Source organism: Trichosurus vulpecula, chromosome 2, assembly GCF_011100635.1.
Source record: "Trichosurus vulpecula isolate mTriVul1 chromosome 2, mTriVul1.pri, whole genome shotgun sequence".
Lineage (NCBI taxonomy): Eukaryota > Metazoa > Chordata > Mammalia > Diprotodontia > Phalangeridae > Trichosurus > Trichosurus vulpecula.
In genome coordinates this window covers 16649422-16670742 of record NC_050574.1, presented here as the reverse complement: position 1 = coordinate 16670742, position 21321 = coordinate 16649422, and the positions used below count along the sequence as shown (strand labels likewise).

Sequence of the window (21321 nt, the reverse complement as noted above, 5' to 3'; positions counted from 1 at the left end):
CATTTTACAGAGCAGGAAAGGAAGGTCCAGTGAGAAGGGGCACACCTAGGACAGTAGCCCAGGTCTCCTGCTGTCTGGCTGCCCCCTCTGCATCCAACCACCAGCCTGCGGCTCTGGGTTGGTGACAAGGAGGTGGGTTCTGGGGCTGGGAGCCGAGTCTAACCCAGAACCTCTCCTACAGGGCTATGTCTGTGCTGGGGGATCTGGGCACAAGAGGGTAAGTCCTTTCCCCAAATACCTCCTGCCCCTGCTGCCTGCTCAGAACTGAGAGCTATCCCCAGCCAGGAGTAGGCAGGGGGAAGGGAATATGGGGCTCTGGGCATATGGGCTGATTCTGGGAGGGGGTCTAAGGGTGAAACCTGGGCGGGGCAGGGGCTGAGGGGGACCCTCTGAGCTCTGATTCTCTTCCAGGCACATTGCCCAGACCCTCTCTCAGGGCTGAGCCAGGCTTGGTGATCCCCCAGGGGGAGCCTGTGTCCCTCTGGTGTGAAGGGCCCCCTGGGGCTGTTAGGTACTATCTGAAGAAGAAGGGAGACTATCAGTACATGGAAAAGTCTGCAGCTGGGAGGGCAGCCCAGTTCCTCATCTCTCACATGACAGCAAACACAGCCGGGAGTTACCAATGTCTCTACAACAGCCAATCATCTTGGTCAGAGGACAGTGATCCCCTGGAGCTGACAGTGACAAGGGAGAGGAGACCCCTCCTACCCCTCAGCCCCAACATCACACTCTAGCCCCAGCCAGGGCTGGCTCTGGCTTCCCTGAGTCCCCAAAGCAGTGTAGCCTCTGGTTCCCCTGAAGCCAGGAGAGGGAGAGGAGGATGGAGGGATGGCTGTTCTATCCCTCTGCCACCTCCAGCCTGGGCACAGAGATGGGAGAAATGTCCCTGTTCTAACTCCAGGCTCTCCTCCTTCTCCTCCCTGAGGGCCCTATGACCCACCCTCCCTCTCAGCCTTGCCCAGCTCCCAGGTGGCCTCAGGACACAATCTTACCCTCCAGTGTCAGTCAGAGGTGTGGTATGACAGTATGCCCTGTACAAGGATGGAGAACGGATCACCCAAGGCATGGCCCAGGCCCATGGAAGGGGTTCCCAGACCAATTTCCTCATCACAGCTGTGAACTCTACCCATGAAGGGACTTACCGATGCTACAGCTTTCACCATGTATGCCCTTATGAGTGGTCAGCCCCCAGTGATGCCCTGGTGCTCAGGGTCACAGGTGAGGGAGCCCCAGCCCCCCCACTCCTCCCATCCCTCCTAAGCCCCATCACTGGCCCTGGGGAACCACCCCACCTGCTCAGGGCCCTGGCCCAGGGGACTCCAGGGGCCAGGAGGCTCAGAGGGAGGGGATGGAGAGTCTGGGCAATGGGTCCTGCTCAGAGAGTGCAAACAGTGAGGACTCTCCTCTCTGGCCCCTCTAGACACCCTCACCATCTGACACCTGTCCAGTTATGTTGGTCCCACAGACAGACAATGTGTCTACTAGGTTCCAGGAAAGGGGGTTGAGGAGATCAGAGGAGGATCTAAGAGGAGGCCAGAGCAGGCCTGGGTGTAGACAGTGAGGAGGGGGGAAGTTAAATACCCCCAAGCCCCTCACCCTGTTCCAGGCACCTCAAAGGATCCTCACCTGCCCCAAAGCCCTGGCAATCCCCAGGCTCTGAAATCCTCCACAACCAGTGAGTGAGTAACCAGTTACACTCAGGACAGGGTAGGGGTTTCCCCTATTACTGTTCACCCCCTGTCTAGGCCATGGCTGAGTCGGCCTTTCTCAGAAAGAATCAAGGCTTGAGGAGACTGGGGGGAAGGGACAGGAGCAGGAGAAACACTAGCCTGGGGAAGAAGGAAGAACACAGCTGGTAAGGAAGGGGGCTGGGGAAATAGGGAGGAGAGATGGCCAGGGCAGCCCCCAACCTTCTCTCCCCTTCCCCAGGAGCCCCCTCAGCCTGCCTTCCCTCACCCACACAGCCATAGCTTGAACTATGGTAGAGGGGGACTCTGTTTCCTCCATCTCTGGCTACCCCAGTGATGAATGAGGGGCCCCCCAGATACCCTCACCGCTGAATGTCTAAGCTGGAAGCAGCACAGTGACCCCCTCACCCCTCACCCCTCCCCTGCCCACCACTGTCTCCCACTTACACAGCAGAGTCTAGGGTCGAGGGAACCTCAGGGCCCTCAGGATAGGTTGTATCCCCCCTAACACTGGGGGTTGCGTAAGAACAGACTAAGTCACCACCTCAGGACAGGCTATGCCCCCCCTCACACTGGGGGCTCCCTCAGGACAGGTTGTATCCCCCTCCTCAAATTGGGGGTGCCCTCAGGACAGGCTGTGTCCCCCTCCTCAAACTGGGGGCTCCCTCAGGACAGGCTGTGTCCCCCTCCTCAAACTGGGGGCTCCCTCAGGACAGGCTGTGTGCCCACACACACACAGGGGGCTAGGAGGACTGAGGAAAGGGACCAGGAGAAAGTAGTGTCATTGCAATCCAGAGGGAGGAGAGTCTTCAAGAGGAGGGTGTGGTCCTCAGTGTCAGGTGTGGGTGAGGCCTGGGACCATTGGTGTTGACAGTGAACACATCGCTCATCACTTTGGGGGGCACTTTCAGTCCAGTGAGGGGGGTGGAGCAGTGAGCCAGGAGAGGAAGTCTCAGCATTGAGGTTGGGGAAGGAGAGGGCCAGCTGAGGGGGTGGAGATCAGAGGCTGCCCCAGACCCTCAGGCCTCTCCCCCTTCCTCTTGCATAGAACCAGGCTCCCAGGAGGGGAGAAACAGGAAGCTCCTCAGCTCAGGGAGGAAGAGCTAGGATGGGACCAGGGTCTCAGCACAAATGGGGGACAATATCCCTGCTCACAGTCAGGGGCTGGGAGGCCTGGGGATAAGGCCCATGTGTCAGTGACAAACTCATTCCCCAGATGCTCTCCTGGATTACACTGTGGGCAATCTGATTCGCCTCATCTTGGCTGGGCTGGTCCTCATCATTCTGGGAGTCCTGCTGACTGAGACCTGGTGCAGCCTCCAGGGGCAGTGAGAAGTAGCCCAGGGAGCCCTGGCCTGAACATCCTGGCCACACATGACTGCCAGGCAGAGGGAATGGGTGAATGAATGAATGAGTGGATGAATGAATGAATGAATGAGTGGATGAATGAATGAATGAATGAGTGAGTGAGTGAGTGAATGAATGAATGAGTGAATGAATCCACTTTTTGCTGATGTAGTGAGTGGAGACCACAGACCTGTTATTGTGTTGAGCACAAAGATGCAATTATTAAAAGACACAGAGACAGAGAAATGAGAGAGAGAGCATTCCAGGGCTCCTGGCCTCCAGGAGCTTATACTCTAACTGGGCTGACCAGACCTAGAGGGGAGATGGCCAGGGGAGAATGTTTCCTTCTGGGGAGGGAGAAGGGAGCAGAGGGGCAGGGAGGGGGAGGGATCTGCAGTCCCAGCCCGGTGCTGGGGGCCCCTTGGATGCCCGAGTCAGTCAATGTATCCATCAAGGAACGTCTCTTAGGTGCCTCCTGTGTCCCAGGTGCTGGACTAAGTGCTGGATGGGGCTGCAAGGAGGCTCTGAGGGAGGGGTGCTGCCACCCCCAAAGAGAGGAAGGGGCCTGGCCTGCCCTTCCCTCCTCCTCTTCTTTCTCCCCCTCCCCAATCTGGCCCCCCAGGGGGGATGATCCTGGACAACCTTTCCCATCAGTTCAAGCAAAGGTCAAAATGTCCCCCAAAGAGGGTATGCAAGGAAATCCCAACGAAGGAAAGAAGCTCAGAATTCAGGGCAGTACCTTATTCCACCCCCACCCCCCCAGCCCCGGCTCTCTGGATTACTGTCACCATGGCTGTGCATGGGGCAGAGCTCTGGCTAGGGGAAGGTCCTCCTGAGAAGCAGGGAGGCCTGTCTGGGAAGAGGACCTGGGGGGCAAGAATGCCTGAGTCAAGCTCGGTGCTGAGCCCCAGAACCCACCAGAAGGAAGGTGTAGGGGCCGGGGCTGGCAGAGGGGCAGCTTCCAGCCATCTGGTCTTGTGGCTGACATGCAGGCACCAGAAGGAGGCGCCTGGGAGAGTAATATCAAACCACACTGCCTTTGCAGAGGGGCCCTGGGCAGATCACCGAAATCTCTCAGGGGCTCAGCTTCTCTCTTGGAAAGTGGGGGTGCTACTATTGGCCCTCCTACTTCCCAGGGCTGGGGAAAGGAAAACATTCTGTACAGAATGAGAGGCAGCCTAGGGGATTCTGGGAAAATAGTGGAATAGGTTAGAAAATTCCAAGCTCTCCTGACTTCCTCCACAAACAATTCAAAAGAGTGCCTCAGGGTGAATGCAGAGCTGCAAAGACAAAGAAAAGCCTGGGCAGAGCACCGTTCCTCCTCGAACAACCAGAGAAGAGCAGAGCAAAGACCCCAGGATCTACCTTCAGCCCTGGTATAACAACCAACAAGCCCTTGGGGCTGCTGGGTTGGGAGCTCACTTCACAGACAGTGTGGGGGGTTCACACATCTGTGAAGAGAACGATTGAAGGACCCTCAGCTGCCAAGGGACACAAGTCCCAGCATAATGCAAATCATGCCGGCACATCCAAGGACCACTGCTGTGATCAATTTCAGAGGTCCAATCACACAGTATAGTGAATTCTCTATTTATTCAGCAATAAACCAAAGTATTGTTCACTAAAGCATAGCATAACGTTCATGGCAACATCCTTAAGCAAAGTATATAATTGATCTCATACTCACACCTAGGTTACAGAATATCACACTCCGTTGTATATATCAGTGCATCCCCATATCACTTATCCACACTGCAGGGGGTCTCAGGCTAAGGTCTTCCTTAGCATAGCACACCCTTAAGGGGTAGCAGAAAATACCACACCATCCACCCCTAGGTCACAGTAAGAACAATCTCCTTAATCATTACCAAGCATCCAAGCAAAGTCCTCTTTCATCTTGACCTGAGGTTGACCTCCATGTCCCATAGCTCCTCCTCTGTGGGCTGACCACTCCCAGATTCTCACCTGCATTGACACATCGGTAGCTCTCTGCTCCTGCACCAGGCCCCAGCTCATGGGGACAGCACCACTCCAAGCTCCTGCCAACAGCAGGTTCCAGGGTTTCCTGCCCACAGCTTCTGTTTCTGGGAAAACAAAGCTTAACAGGGCAGCAACACACACCACCAATACCACCATCTCAATTCACCTCCAATATCCAGAAGTTCTGTGCTAACAGCTTGTAATAGTAATTTGGATTTGAAGATCTTTCCCACCCATTAATAGGCCATGTGACATGCTTACATCACAGGAATCCTAAGTCACATGTGGTGGGAGGAGCTTACAGAGAGGAAAAGGAAGTTATATCACAGGAAATGTTGAGAGAGAGATTGCTGTTATAGCTGTTAATGGCTGTCATGATAATTAGAGCTGAGGTAAAGAAAGTTGACATATAATAGCTGAGCAGACTGTGATAGCTGTACTGTGGAGTTTGTTTTGGGGAAATCCCCAGCAGGAGGTCAGAGAGGTTTTGGGATGGCATGGTTCCATGTTGTGATATTGTGTTTTAAGTTCCTTGCTGTTATGATAAAGTGAGCTAACTGGTTGTGGGAGCTGAACATTTGGTTATGAGATATGGTCATCTGATGTCTGAATAAATGTTTTACTTCTTCTACCTTCTATATGGAGAGTCTCTCATCCTTTGTGATACAGAACTACACAGGTATATTCACTGTGCCCGCAGTGGCATGAATATATAATGAAGTGATTGACACAAAAAGACAAAGACATGGGGCTAGGCGAGTCTTATAGTCAAGCTATAGACTGATTTTAATGGAGTTACTGACAGTATTTTATACAGGTTAATTACTGAGTCATCCTGACTTCAAAGAAAAGTACAATAAAGCACTGATTAACTTTTTTATCTCCTTGTTCCTAGGAGTGAGACACTATTTTTACTGAAGGCTAACCAAATTGAAACATTTATGTTCTCTCGCATATAGACAACCAGACTGAAACATTTCTGTCATCACCCATATGGTCAATCAGCTACAAAGGCAGGTCTTCTTTGCCAAGTCTTCTTATCCTAAAACTGGCCTTGCTGTGTACAGGCCCATTTTCAATTCACCCTGCCTTGCAGAGGTCTAAGAGGCCTAAACAGGATACAGCTGGCTCCCCACAATTCACAATTATCATTGATGTTGTGTTTATTGCCTTACACAGCTCAGTTCATGTTCACAGCTCTCAAAAGGGGCTTAAGCTAAGCCTCCTTCCCGTGGGCAGCTCTCTGCCCTATGGCTCCACTTGCCTTCAAAGTTTGGAGGCTCCTTCAGCAAGCCTCTGCCATCAAACGTCTCCTCTGCACTCTCAGAGGCTCTTCCCAGCTCTTTTAGGTTTCTTCTCAGCTCTTAGCTCAAAGCTTATTCTTCTCTTCTCTTCATTCTTCTCTTCTCAATGCTGGCAGCTCTCTCAATGTCTTCTCTTCCATGCCCTTTGGATGTCCACTTCTCTTACATGCTGGGCTCTCCTTACATACAGTTCTATCCAGTATCTGATTGGCTAGAACTCAGGTCTCTGATTGGCTGAATTCATGCATATCTCATTGGCTAGAACTCAATGCACATACAAGTCTAGGATTAGCTAAAACTCGACACACATTCAATTCAGCAAAAATCCCACTTTGCTTGCCATTATATCCCTCTGTGCTACCAAGACTGGGTCCCAGGTGAGAAGGAACCAGCATGTGACCAGTGAATGCAGAAGAAGTGGGCACTTATGGGAGAGCTGAACTCTTGGTTAGAGTTTCAAGCCAGAGGGGAGAACTAAAGGTTACAGCCCCTAGAGGATCCTCAGGGAGCAAAGGCATTTCCAGCATAGTGTGGCTGGGGGCCCTAGCTGTGACTTGGAGTAGCAAAGGAGTACTGAGATTGAGCCCTGGACAAAGCTCAAAAAATAATACCAAGAGGCCAGAGGCACCATCCCCCAGACCCCAGGATTAGAGGTCATTATAATAATGACCTAAAAATATTAAATAAATAAATAAAATGAGTAAGCAAAGGAGAAAGAATCCAACCATAGACAACTACTATGGTATTAGAGAAGACCAGGATTCATTTTCAGAGGAGAATACTGATGCAAAACATGCTTCTCCAACCCCAAAGAGTAACTTCAAATGCCTACCCACCCAAAAAGAGTCCTTAGAAGAAGTTAAAAAGGACTTTTAAAAAATCAAATGAAAGAGATCAAGGAAAAATTAGAAGAAAAAAATAAGAACAATCCAAGGAAACCAAGAAAATTATGAAAAGAAAATCAGCCAATTGGAAAAGGAGACCCAGAATCTTGAAGAAAACAACTCCTTGAAAACTAGAATTAAGCAAGGAGAAGCAAATGATGTTCAATCAAAGAAATAACAAAGCAAAATGAAAAAAATGAAAAAAAGAAGACTGTGAAACATCTCATAAGAAAAACAACTGATCTGGAAAACAGATGAAGAGAATAGAGAAGAATAGTCAGACTACCTGAAAGCAATGATCAAAAGGAGAATCTTGATACAATAATGCAAGAAATAATTAAAGAAAACTGCCAACCATAGGACTTCTGGGACCCAAGATGGTGGAGTACGAAGTAAGTCACTCTCACTCCCCCTTATTGACCTCAAAAAAACCAGAAAATATCACCCCAGGAAAAACCCTGGAACAGCTGAGCCAGCAGAAAGATGCCGTACAGCAGTCTTTTAGCCCAGGAAGCTTGGAGGATTGATGGGAAAGGTCCCTCTTGCTCTGGGAGAAGAGGAGAAGCACAGGATGGGAGGAGTCCCAGTAAGCCCCACCTCAGCAAACCAAAGGGAGATGGAGGAGGCAAGTGCCAATACCAGGACCCCCCAAGTACCTTGGCACAGGCAGGGGAAACAGTAGACTCCAGCTCCCAAACTTCCCTGTGCTTCAGCACAATTCCAGGAAGCACAACTCCAGGAAGCCAGGCATTCTCTAGAAGACAAACCTTCTGGTGCTTCAGAGCCGCCATCCTCCAGGGCCAGACTCCCCTCCACCCTGAGAGCTTCAGTGTTGCTGACCCCAGCTTAGCATCAGGTAAGGTGCCAGACCCCTACAGCCTCCAGCTGTCAGCACTGCAGGTCCCAGCACAAAAAGCCAGTGACCAGGTCCTTGGTCCCCAGCACAAGAACCTTCGGACAGTGCCCCCTGTGCTCCAGCAGGAGAGCTCAACTTTAAAAGCCAGGAAATAGGCAAATACCATGATCAAGAAGCAGAGACAGACAATGACCATAAATTCTTGGGGACAGGGAAGATCAAAACACAAATTCAGAAGAGGACAAGATTGTTAATATACCCATATCCAAAACCTTAAAGGGGAATATGAACTGATCTCAAGCCCAAAAAGCCTCCTTAGAAGAACTCAAGAAGGATTTTAAAAGACAAATAAGAGAAGTAGAAGAAAAATTGGGAAAAGAAATAGACTTATGCAAGAGAGACTCAATAGCCAGGAAAAGGAAGGACAAAAATTGACTGTACAAAACAAGCCCTTAAAAAATTCTGTTGGCCAAATGGGAAAAAAGTACACTGAAGAAAACAAATCCTTAAAAAGTAGAATTGGCCAAATGGAAAAGGAGGAACAAAAGCTAATTCAAGAAAGCACTTCCTTAAAAATTAGAAGTGGAAGTTAATGACTCTATGAGACATGAAGAATCAGTCAAACAAAATCAAAAGAATGAAAAAATAGAAGAAAACATAAAGTACCTCATTGGAAAAACAACTGACCTGGAAAATAGATCCAGGAGAGATAATTTAAGCATTATTGGTCTACCTGAAACCCACAATCAAAAAAAAAGAGCCTGGACACCATCTTTCAAGAAATCATCAAGGACAATTTCCCTGACATCCTAGAACCAGAGCATAAAATACCATGGAAGGAATCCACCAGCCACTTCCTGAAAGAGATCCCAAAATGAAAATGCCAAGCAATATGGTAGCCAAATTCCAGAATTATCAGGTCAAGGAGAAAATACTGCAAGCAGCCAGAAAGAAACACTTTAAATATCATAGAACCACAGTAAGGATTATGCAGGACTTTGTAGTTTCCATTAGAAGGCTGGAGGCCTTGGAATATGATATGCTGTAAAGCAGAGGAGCTTGGATTACAAAGAAAGATCAAATACCTAATGAAATTGAGCATAATCTTTCAGGGTGGGGGAGATGGACATTCAATGAAATAGATGACTTCCAAACCTTCCTGATGAAAAGACCAGAGCTCAATGGAAAATTTGATCTTCAAATACAAGACTCAAGAGAGGCATAAAAAGGTAAACAGGAAAGGGAGAAAAAAACATGTTATTCAATAAGGAAACACTGTTTACATCTCTACAAGGGAATATGATACTTGTAACTCTTAAGAACTGTATGTTTATTACAACATTTAGAAGGGGTATATATAGACAGAGGGCGCGGGTATAAGTTGGCTTTTATTTGATGACAAAAAATCTAATTAAGCAGTGAAAAGGAGTTGTACTGGGAGAAGAGGAAAGGACAATGCAGAAAAGGATAAATTACACATGAAGAGTCACAAAGACCAATTATAGGGGCAGCTAGGTGGCATAGTGGGTAGAGCACCAGCCCTGGAGTCAGGTAGACCTGAGTTCAAATCTGGCCTCAGACACTTGACACACTTACTAGCTGTGTGACCTTGGGCAAGTCACTTAACCCCAATTGCACTGCCTTCCCCCCTAAAAAAAAGACCAATTACAGTAAAGGGAAAGAAGGGAGATGAGCATTTTTTGAACCTTACTCTCATCAAATTTGGCTCAAAGTGGGAATAACACACACACATATACAAATCTAACTTACCCTATAGGAAGTAGGAGGGGAAAGGGGAAAGAGAAACGAGAGGATGGATAGAAGGGAGGAAAGAAGTAATAAAGGAAAAGGGAAAGAAAAGGGAGGGCAGATTGAGGAAGGTGGTGGTCAAAAGCAAAACTCTAGTGAGGAGGGAAAGAGAGAAAGGAGAGAGAAAAGCAGAAACAGGGAAGGAAATAGGATGGAGAGAAAGGCACAGATAGTAATCATAACTCTGAATGTGAATGGGGTGAACTTTCCCATAAAACAGAAGTACACAGCAGAGTGGATTAAAAAACATAATCCTACAATATGTTGTTTACAACAAACACATTTGAAGCAGAGAGATACCTTTATAGTAAAGGTGAAAGGCCAGATTAGAATATATTATGCTTCAGCTGAAGTAAAAAAATCAGGGGTAGCAATTCTGATCTCAGACAAAGCAAAAGCAAAAATAGATCTAATTAAAAGAGAAAAGAAAGGAAACTACATCCTGCTAAAGGTACCATAGACAACGAAGTAATATCATTACTAAACATATGCACCAAATGGCATAACGTTCAAATTCTTAGAGGAGAAGTTAAGAGAGTTACAGGAAGATATAGGCAACAAAACTATACTAGTGGGACACCTCAACCTCTCCCTCTCTGAACTAGATAAATCTCACCACAAAATAAACAAGAAAGAAGTTAAGGAGGTGAATAGAATTTTAGAAAAAGCTAAATTTGATAGATCTATGGAGAAAATTGAATGGGGATAGGAAGGAATATATCTTTTTCTTGGGGGGACATGGCACCTACACAAAAGTTGGCTATGTATTGAGCCATTAAAAACCTCACAATCCAATGCAGAAAGACAGAAATATTAAATGTATCCTTATCAGATCATGATGCAATAAAAATTACATGCAATAAACAGCCATGGAAATTAATTGGAAACTAAATAATCAAAGAGGGAAGAAGGGAAGAGTGAGTGAGTCAAACAACAAATCATAGAAAGCATCAAGAACTTCATCCAAGAGAATGACAATAATGAGACAACATACCAAATCTTATAAGATACAGTGAAAGCAGTTCTTAGGGAAAGTTTTATATCTCTCCATGCTTAGATGAATAAAATAGAGAAAGAGGAGATTAATGAATTGGGCATGCAACTAAAAAAGAAACAAAAAGAACAAATTAAAAATCTCCAATTAAATACCAAATTAGAAATACTGAAAACCAAAGAAGAGATTAATAAAATTGAAATTAAGAAAACTATTGAACTAATAAATAAAACTAAGAGCTGGTTTTTATGATAAATCCCATAAAATAGATAAAACTTTGGTTAATTTGATCTTAAAAAGAAAAAAGAAAATCAGATTACCACTATGAAAAAGGAAAAGGGTGAATTCACCACCAATGAAGAGAAAATTAAAATAATAATTAGGAGATATTTTGTCAAACTGTATGCCGATAAATTTGACAATCTTAGTGAAATGGATGAACATTTACAAAAATATAAATTGCCCAGATTAACCAAAGAGGAAATAAAATACTTAACCCCATTTCAGAAAAAGAAATTGAATAAGCCATTAATGACCTCTATAAGAAAAAATCTCCAAGGCCAGATAGATTCACAAGTCAATTCTACCAAACATTTAAAGAACAATTAACTCCAATACAATATAAACTTTTGGGGAAATGGGCAAAAAAAGAGTCCTACCAAATTTTTTTTATGATACAAATATGGTGCTGATACCTAAACTGGGAAGAGCCAAAACAGAGAAAGGAAATTATAGACCAAGTTCCCTAATAAATATACATGTGAATTTTTAAATAAAATGTTAGCAAAGAGATTACACCAAATTATCTCAAGGATAATACACTATGACCAGGTAGGATTTATACTAGGAATGCAGGGCTGGTTCAATATTAGGAAAACTATCAGCATAATTGACCATATCAACAACAAAACTAATCATATGATAATCTCAATAGAGGCAGAAAAAGCTTTTGACAAAATACAACACCCATTCCTATTAAAAACACTGCAGAGCATAGGAATAAATGGAGCCTTCCTTAAAATGATATATAGCATTTATTGAAAACCATTAGCAAGCATTACATGTAATGGGGATAAGCTAGAAGCATTTCTAATAAGGTCAGGATGAAAAAAGGATGTCCATTATCACCACTGTTGTTCAATATGGTACTAGACATGTTAGCTTTAGCAATAAAAAAAATAAAAAGAAATTGAAGGAATTAGAATAGGCAAAGAAGAAACAAAGCTATAAGTCTTTGCAGATGATATGGTAGTATACTTAAAGAATCAAGTTAAAAAACTACTTAAAATAATAATAAACTTTAGCGAGGTTTCAGGATATATAATTAACCCACATAAATCATAAGTATTTCTACATACTTTTAGCAAAGCCCAACAGCAAGAGATAAAAAGAGAAATTCCATTTAAAGGTACTGCAGATATTATAAAATATTTGGGAGTCTACCTGCCCAAACAAAACTAGATGACCCAAACTAGGAACTAGATGAACACAATTACAAAACCTGTTTCATACACAAAAAGTCAGATCTAAATAACTGGGAAAATATCAGTTACTCATGGGTAGGCTGAGCTAATATAATAAAAATGACAATTCTACCCAAATAAATTTACTTACTCCATGCCATACCAATCAAACTACCAAAAGTATTTTGTAGAGCTAGAAAAAATAACAAAATTCATCTGGAATAACAAAAGGTCCAGAATATCAAGGGAATTAATGAAAAGAAATGCAAGGGCCATATCAGATCTTAAATTGTATTATAAAGGAGCAATCATCAAAACTACTTGGTACTGGCTAACCAATAGTGGTGGATCAGTGGAATGGGTTAGGTACACAAGACACAGTAGTCAATGACTACAGTAATCTACTATATGATAAACCCAAAGACTCCAGCTTCTGGGATAAGAATTCACTATTTGACAAAAACTGCTGGGAAACCTGAAAAATAGTATGGCACAAACTAGGCAGAGACCAACATTTTACACTCTCTATTAAGATAAAATCAAAATGGGTACACAATTTAGATATAAAGTCTGATGCTATAAGCAAACGAGGAGAGCAAGGAATGATTTACCTGTCAGATTTATGGAGAAGGGAAGAATTTATGACCAAACAAGAGATAGAAAATATTATGAAAAGGAAAATGCATGATTTTGATTATATTAAATTGAAAAGGTTTTGCACAAACAAAGCCAGTGTAACCAAGATTAGAAGGGAAGCAGAAGGCTGGGAACCAATTTTTACTCCCAGTGTCTCCGATAAAGTCCTCGTTTCTAAAATTTAGAGAGAACTGAGTCAAATTTGTAAGGATACAAGTCATTCCCCAATTGATAAATGATCAAAGGATATGAACAGGCACTTTTCAGATGAAGAAATTAAAGCTCTCCATAGTCTTATAAAAAATGCTTTAAATCACCATTGATTAGAGAAATGCAAATCAAAATAACTCTTAGGTACTACATCTCTCCTGTCACATTGGCTAACATGACAAAACAAGAAAATGATTAGTGCTGGAGAAGATGTGGTAGAGCTGTGAACTGATCCAACCATTCTGGAGAGCAAGTTGGAACTATGCCCAAAGGGCTATAAAACTGTGGATAAACTTTGACCCTGAAATACCACTTCTAGGGCTCTATCCCAAAGAGATCATAAAAATGGGGGAAAGACCAGCATGAACAAAACTATTTAAAGCAGCTCTTTTTGTGGTGGCCAAGAATTAGAAATTAAGGGAATGCCCATCAACTGGGGAATGGCCAAAGAAATTGTGGTATATGAATGTAATAGAATACTACTGTGCTATAAGAAATGATGAGCAGGTGGGCCTCAGAAAAACCTGGAAAGACTTATATGAACTGATGTTGAGTGAAGTGAGCAGAACCAGGAGACCATTGTACACAGTAACAGCCACACTGTACGATGACTGACTTTGACAGACTTAGCTCTTCTCAGCAATACAAGGACCTAAGACAGCTCCAAAAGACACATCATGGAAAATGCCATCCACATCCAAAGAAAGAACTTTGGAGTCTGAATGGAGATGGAAGCATATATTTACTCCACCTTTTTTTGTTGTTTTGTTTTGTTTCTTCTTTCTCAAGATTCGTCCTATCGTTTCTAATTCTTCTTTACAACATGACTAACGTGAAAATATGTTTAATATGAATGTAAATGTAGAGGCTATATCAAATTACATGCTGTCTTGAGGAGGGGAAGAAAATTTAAAACTCAAAATCCTATGGAAGTGAATGTTGAAAACTAAAAATAAATTAATTTAAAAAAAAAACAGAAGAAAAGAGAAAGAAAATTGAAGTTTTAGAACAAGAGGGGAAAGTAAAAAAAGAAAAAATCCACTGCTCACCACCTGAAACAGATCTCACACTGAAAATCTACAGGAATATCATAGCCAAATTCCAAAACTCCCAGGTTAAGGAGAAAATGTTATGAGCAACAAGAAAGAAACAATTCAAATACTGCACAGCCACAATTGGAATCATACAAGACTTAGCAGCAGCTAAACTAAAACACCACAGATCTTACAACGCTATGTATGAAAGAGGAAAATCACGGCTTGCAGCCAAAAATGACTTAGCCAGAAAAGTTAAGTTTAATCTGGAACAGGGGAAAAAATGAACATTTAATGAATTGACAGACTTTCAGGATTTTGTTGCAGAAAGACCAGAACTTAATAGAAAATTTGACACATAAGATCCAGGAGAAATATAAAGTAAATGTCAAAGACCAATTACAAGGGATTCAATAAAGATAAATCATTTACTATCTCCTATTTATACATGGAAACGTAAATCATATGCTTAAGATTGTCATTAGTAATTGGATGGTTTGAAAGAAAAATTGAGGAAGAACTGAGTATGATATAGTGATTCTAAAAAGCAAAATTTTGTAGGAAAAGGTAAAAAGAGAAATTATCTCATACAAAGGAGGGACAAGAGGAAGAACTGATACAGAGGAATCAGGTTGGGGTAGAGGACTGGTAGTGCCAGAATCCTATACTTATCAGATCTGGGTTAAAGGGGGAATAACATATATATCTAAATAGGCATGACAATCTTCCACATTTATAAAGAAATAAAAGGGTGAGGAAAAAGAATGGGGGAGGGGGATATAAAAGAGTGTGTAGATTAAGATTTAGGAAAGTGGGGGAAGAAGAAAAGGGAGGGACCCTCAGAGGAGTGGGTAAAACAAGGAAAGGCAGAGTAAGGGGAGAGGATAAGGGACAGATTCTTTAAAAAGGTATGGAATATGGAGGTAATGGTTAGAAGTAAACTAGAGGAGGGACAGGGTGAAAAGAGAAGCTGAGAAAGGCAATGGTACAGAAAAATAGGATGGAGGAAAATACACTAATACTAATTATAACTTTGAACACGAAAGGGATGAATTCACCCATAAAACAGAAAGGGATAACAGAATGGATTATAAATCAGAATCCTATAACATGCTGCTTACCGGAAACACATTTAAAAATAAGAGATACACAAAGAATTAAAATAAAATGCTGGGACCCTTTGTATCTTCTCCTCAGACTATTCATTCTTCCCCTTTTCTCCCTTTCCTTCCACTCTTGCCCCTCTCCCTTCCCCTCCCTCCCCCTCCCTCCCTTCCCCTCCCTTCCCCTCCCTTCCCCCCTTCCTTTCCCCTTTCTTCGCCATCCCATCCTTCCCTCCATCCCTCCCCCTCCCTCCCTTCCCCTCCCTCCCCCTCCCTCCCCCTCCCTCCTTTCCCCTCCCTCCCCCTCCCTCCCTTCCCCTCCCTCCCCCTCTCTTCTTTTCCCCTTTCTTCGCCATCCCATTCTTCCCTCCATCCTTTCTCCTACCTCCCTTCCCCGGCCTAGACGATGCCGTGGTGGAGACAGCGGAGGAGGCCACGGAGCCCGCCGAGGCGGACATCACGGGGCTGTGCCAGGACATGTTCTCCAAAATGGCCACGTACCTGACGGGCGAGCTCACAGCTACCAGTGAAGACTATAAACTTCTGGAAAATATGAACAAACTGACTAGCTTGAAGTATCTAGAAATGAAAGATATTGCAGTAAACATAAGTAGAAACCTAAAGGACTTAAACCAGAAATATGCAGCACTTCAGCCTTATCTGGATCAGATCACTCTAATTGAGGAGCAAGTAGCAGCTCTTGAGCAGGCAGCTTACAAATTGGATGCATATTCAAAGAAACTAGAAGCAAAGTACAAGAAGTTAGAGAGGCGATGAAAGAATTCTTTAGCACAGACTTTTAAATACAAGAATATTTTATAAGAGCTGAAATAAGTGGGATGGAACTTATCACTATGCTTCAATTCCTAAAAGGAAGCCGTGCTGCTGATCCAAGGAGAATCCCAGCCCCCACCTCTGGTTGGATGTGTAACTCTGGCCACCCCCACCCCCGCCGTGTTTTCCTAAACTTGTACCGCCCAACCTCATCTTAATCGAGTGCTTCGTTGTGTGCCCTGGACCAAGGCTCAAAAATCAGGATCAACCCCGTCTAGAGCAGACACAGAGGAGAGACTCTGATCTCCCTGTCTCTTCCCTCCCTCTCCTCTAGGCCCTCCCACACCCACCCCTTTCACAACCTGTTTTTGAACTTAAATAATAAATGCCAACATATGAAAAAAAAAATAAATAAAATGCTGGAGCAGAATGTACTATGCCTCAGCCAATGCTAAAAAAGCAGAGGTAGTAATCATGATATCAGACAAAGTCAAAGGTAAAATAGATTTATTTAAAAGAGATAAACAGGGAAACTACATTATGAAGAAAGGCACCATAGATAATAAAGCAATAGCAATACTAAACTTAAATGCACCACATCATACTACTTAAATTTTTAAAAGAAAAGTTAATGGAATTACAAGTGGAAATAGATAGTAGTACCCTAATAGTGGGGGACTTTTATCTTCCCCTGTCAGAACCAAACAAATCTAACCAAAAAAGAAAGAAGAAAAAAGTTAAAGAAGTGAACAGAATTTTAGATGAGCTAGATATGATAGATATCTGGAGACAATTGAATGGAAATAGAAAAGAATAAACCTTTTCCTAGCACTACATGGTAACTTTACAAGGATTGACCTGATAACAGGGCAAAAAAAATTTTATAGCTAAAAGCAGAAAAGCAGAAATATTAAATACTTCCTTGACAGACAACAATGCAATAAAAATTATATTTAATAAGGGAACATGGAAACAAAGGAAAAAACTTATTGGAGAATATACAATCTAATCTTAAAGAATGAATGAGTTAAAGAACAAATAATAGAAACAATCAATAATTTTATTTTAAATAAAATGACAATAATGAAACAACATATCAAAACCTATAGAATATAGTAAAAGCAGAAATCAGAAGAAAATGTATATCTCTAAGTGCTTATATCAATAAAAAAGAGAAAGAGCAGACCAGTGAACTAGGTAGGCAATTAAAAAAACTAGAAAACTAGAAAAAAGAACAAATTAAAAATCCCCAAGTAAATACTAACTTGGAAATCTTAAAAATCAAAGGTGAAATTAATAAAATTGAGTGTAAGAAAACCATTGAATTAATAAACAAAACTAGGAGTTGCTATTACAGAAAAACTAATAAAATAGATAAACCATTGGTAAATATGATTTTTAAAAGAGAGAAGAAAACCAGATTACTAGTATCAAAAATGAAAAGGGTAAATATACCAGTAAGGAAGACAAAATCAAAACAGTATTTTGCCCAATTATATGCCAATAAGTCTAACAATTTAAGGGGGATGGAAAAATACTTACAAATATACAAACTGCCCAGATTAGCAGACTGGGAAATAGAATATCTAAATAGATCTATTTTAGAAAAAAGAACTTGAACAGGCCATAAATGAGCTTCCTAAGAAAAAAAGCAGCACAACCAGATGGATTTACAAGTGAATTCTATCAAACACTTAAACACCAACTAATTCCAATATTAAATAAATAATTTGAAAGAATAGGCAAAGAAGGGATTCTACCTAACTCCTTTCATGAAACAAATATAATACTGGTACCTAAACCAGGAAGAGTGAAAACACAAAAAGAAAATTACAGAACAATTTCATTAATGAATATGGAGGCAAAAATCCTAAGTAAAATATTAGCTAAAAGATTACAATAACATATCACAAATATTATACATTATGGCCAAGTGGGATTCATACCAGGAATGCAGTAATGGTTTAAAATAGACAAAACTATTAACATAATTGATCACATCAACAATAAAAGTAACGAAAACATATGATAATATCAACAGATGCAAAAAAAAGTATTTGATAAAGTACATTTCTACTTAAAAAAAAAAAAAACCTTGAAAGCATAGGCATAAATAGACTTTTCCTTAAATCGATAAGAAGAATTTACCTAAAACCAATAGTAAGCACTATTTGTGATGAGGATAACCTATACACTTTCTCAGTAAGATCAGCTGTAAAACAAGGATGCCCACCTTCACAAATATTATTCAATATTGGATGGGATATCCTAGCTATGGCATTAAGAATAGAAAAAGAAATAGAAGGAACCAGAATAGGGAATGATTTCGCAGATAATATGATGATACACTTGGAGAGAATTTGAAACTGAAAACAAAAGTAAAGTTGAATCTTTACACATTTAAAAATAAAATTAATAAAATTTGAAAATGAAGTGAAACACAATCTCCCCTCCTGCAGGAAGCCTTTTCCTCTTCCCTTTAACGTTAATGACTCCTCTCTGAAATTCTCCCCATTTGATTTGGTCTAAATCTTGTTCATGCATCTGGTTTGTATAGCATCCCCCTATTACACAGTCACCTCCTCATGGGCAAGGACTCTCTTTTTTACCTTTCTTTCAATCCCTAGAGCTTGGAACACAGGACACCTCAACACATATGTGTTGGCTGGTTGATTTGGGGGGAAATCAGAGTCTTAGAAGAGGGAAGGTGCTTTGACTTCCTGTCCATTGTACAGAGGGAGAAATCATTGCCCACAGAAGGGCAGGGAGTGGACCAGACCTCAAACTGGGCCAGCCCAGCCTCCCCTGCCCAGAAACCCAACCCACTCCCATGGATGCAGTGTAAGCCACAAAGAGGAAGGAGTTTTCTCCTATCCCCAGTAGGGGAAGGAGATTGGGTAACTTGAGGCCAGACCAGCCCTGACCACACCCTGTGCTGATGACTCTCTGCTAATCAGGCCATCTGTCCATCCTGTCACCAGCCCTTGGGGCCACAATGGCCCCCACACTCTCTGCCCTGCTCTGCTTAGGTAAGTCCTAGGAAGTGGCAGAGGCTCTGCCTTAAGGAGGGAGACTCAAAGCTGGGAGGAACCTGAAAAATCACTTCATCAACCCCTACTCCCCCATTTTACAGAGCAGGAAAGGAAGGTCCAGGTGAGAAGGGGCACACCCAGGACAGTAGCCCAGGTCTCCTGCTGTCTGGCTGCCCCCTCTGCATCCAACCACCAGCCTGCGGCTCTGGGTTGGTGACAAGGAGGTGGGTTCTGGGGCTGGGAGCCAAGTCTAACCCAGAACCTCTCCTACAGGGCTATGTCTGTGCTGGGGGATCTGGGCACAAGAGGGTAAGTCCTTTCCCCAAATACCTCCTGCCCCTGCTGCCTGCTCAGAACTGAGAGCTATCCCCAGCCAGGAGTAGGCAGGGGGAAGGGAATATGGGGCTCTGGGCATATGGGCTGATTCTGGGAGGGGGTCTAAGGGTGAAACCTGGGCGGGGCAGGGGCTGAGGGGGACCCTCTGAGCTCTGATTCTCTTCCAGGCACATTGCCCAGACCCTCCCTCAGGGCAGAGCCAGGCTTGATGATCCCCCAGGGGGAGCCTGTGTCCCTCTGGTGTGAAGGGCCCCCTGGGGCTGTTAGGTACTATCTGAAGAAAGAAGGCTATCAGTACATGGAAAAGTCTGCAGCTGGGAGGGCAGCCCAGTTCCTCATCTCTCACATGACAGCAAACACAGCCGGGAGTTATCAATGTCTCTACAGTAGCCAATCATCTTGGTCAGAGGACAGTGACCCCCTGGAGGTGACAGTGATAGGTAAGAGGACACCCCCCCACCCCCACCCCTCAGCCCCAGCCTTGGACTCTGGCATCAGCCAGGGCTGGCTCTGGCTTCCCTGCATTCCCAAAGCCCTGCTGCCTCTGGCTCCCCTGAAGCCAGGAGAGGGAGAGGAGGATGGAGGGACAGCTGCTCTGTCCCTCCCCCAGCTCCAGCCTGGGCACAGGGAGGGGAGAAATGTCCCTGTTCTAACTCCAGGCTCTCCTCCTCCTCCTCCCCCAGGGTACTATGACCCACCCTCCCTCTCAGCCTTGCCCAGCTCCCAGGTGGCCTCAGGATACAATGTGACCCTCCAGTGTCAGTCACAGAAAGGGTATACATGTATGCCCTGTACAAGGATGAAGAACGGATCACCCAAGGCATGGCCCAGACCCATGGAACAGGGACTCGGGCCAACTTCTCCATGCAGGCTGTGACCACTGCTCATGAAGGGACTTACCGATGCTACAGCTTTCACCGTGCATACCCTTATGAGTGGTCAGCCCCCAGTGACCCCCTGGTGCTCAGGGTCACAGGTGAGGGAGCCCCAGCCCCCCCACTCCTCCCATCCCTCCTAAGCTCCATCACTGGCCCTGGGGAACCACCCTACCTGCTCAGGGCCCTTGGCCTAGGGGACCGCAGGGGCCAGGAGGCTCAGAGGGAAGGGATGGAGAGTCTGGGCAATGGATCCTGCTCAGAGAGTGCAGACAGTGAGGACTCTCCTTCCTGGCCCCTGTAGACACCCTCACCATCGGACACCTGTCCAGTTATGTTAGTCCCACAGACAGACAACATGTCTACTAGGTTCCAGGAAAGGGGGTTGAGGAGATCAGAGGAGGATCTAAGAGGAGGATCTAAGAGGAGGCCAGAGCAGGCCTGGGTGTAGACAGTGAGGAAAGGGGAAGTTAAATACCCCCAAGCCCCTCACCCTTTTCCAGGCACCTCAAAGGATCCTCACCTGCCCCAAAGCCCTGGCAATCCCCAGGCTCTGAAATCCTCCACAACCAGTGAGTGAGTAACCAGTTACTCTCAGGACAGGGTGAGGGCTTCTCTCCCCTATTATTCTCCACCCCCTGTCTAGGCCAGAACTGAGTCGGCCTTTCTCAGAAAGAATCAAGGTATGAGGAGGCCGGGGGGAAGGGACAGGAGCAGGAGAAACACTGGCCTGGGGAAGAAAGAAGAACACAGCTGGTCAGGAAGGGGCTGGGGAGGTGGGGAGGAGAGATGGCCAGGGCAGCCCCCAGCCCTCTGCCTTCTCTCTCCTTCCCCAGCAGCCCCCTCAGCCTGCCTTCCCTCACCCACACAGCCATAGCTTGAACTATGGTAGAGGGGGACTCTGTTTCCTCCATCTCTGGCTGCCCCAGTGATGAATGAGGGGCCCCCCAGATACACCCACCCCTGTCCCTCTAAGCTGGAAGCACCACAGTAACT

General features: G+C 44.3%; 1 protein-coding gene across 1 annotated transcript in view; it reads left to right on the top strand.

The window, feature by feature from the left end:
- Positions 1-469: 469 nt before the first annotated feature.
- LOC118836289 (leukocyte immunoglobulin-like receptor subfamily B member 3) overlaps positions 470-21321 on the top strand; it is a 36531-nt gene continuing 15679 nt past the window's right edge. Inside the window, 11 exon segments of the mRNA XM_036743621.1 lie at positions 470-685; positions 924-1021; positions 1024-1260; positions 2905-3016; positions 7986-8059; positions 15712-15834; positions 19040-19111; positions 19388-19423; positions 19618-19890; positions 20134-20226; positions 20229-20426. Of these exon segments, the coding sequence (XP_036599516.1) occupies positions 546-685; positions 924-1021; positions 1024-1260; positions 2905-3016; positions 7986-8059; positions 15712-15834; positions 19040-19111; positions 19388-19423; positions 19618-19890; positions 20134-20226; positions 20229-20426 (1456 nt within the window). The 5' untranslated portion in view covers positions 470-545.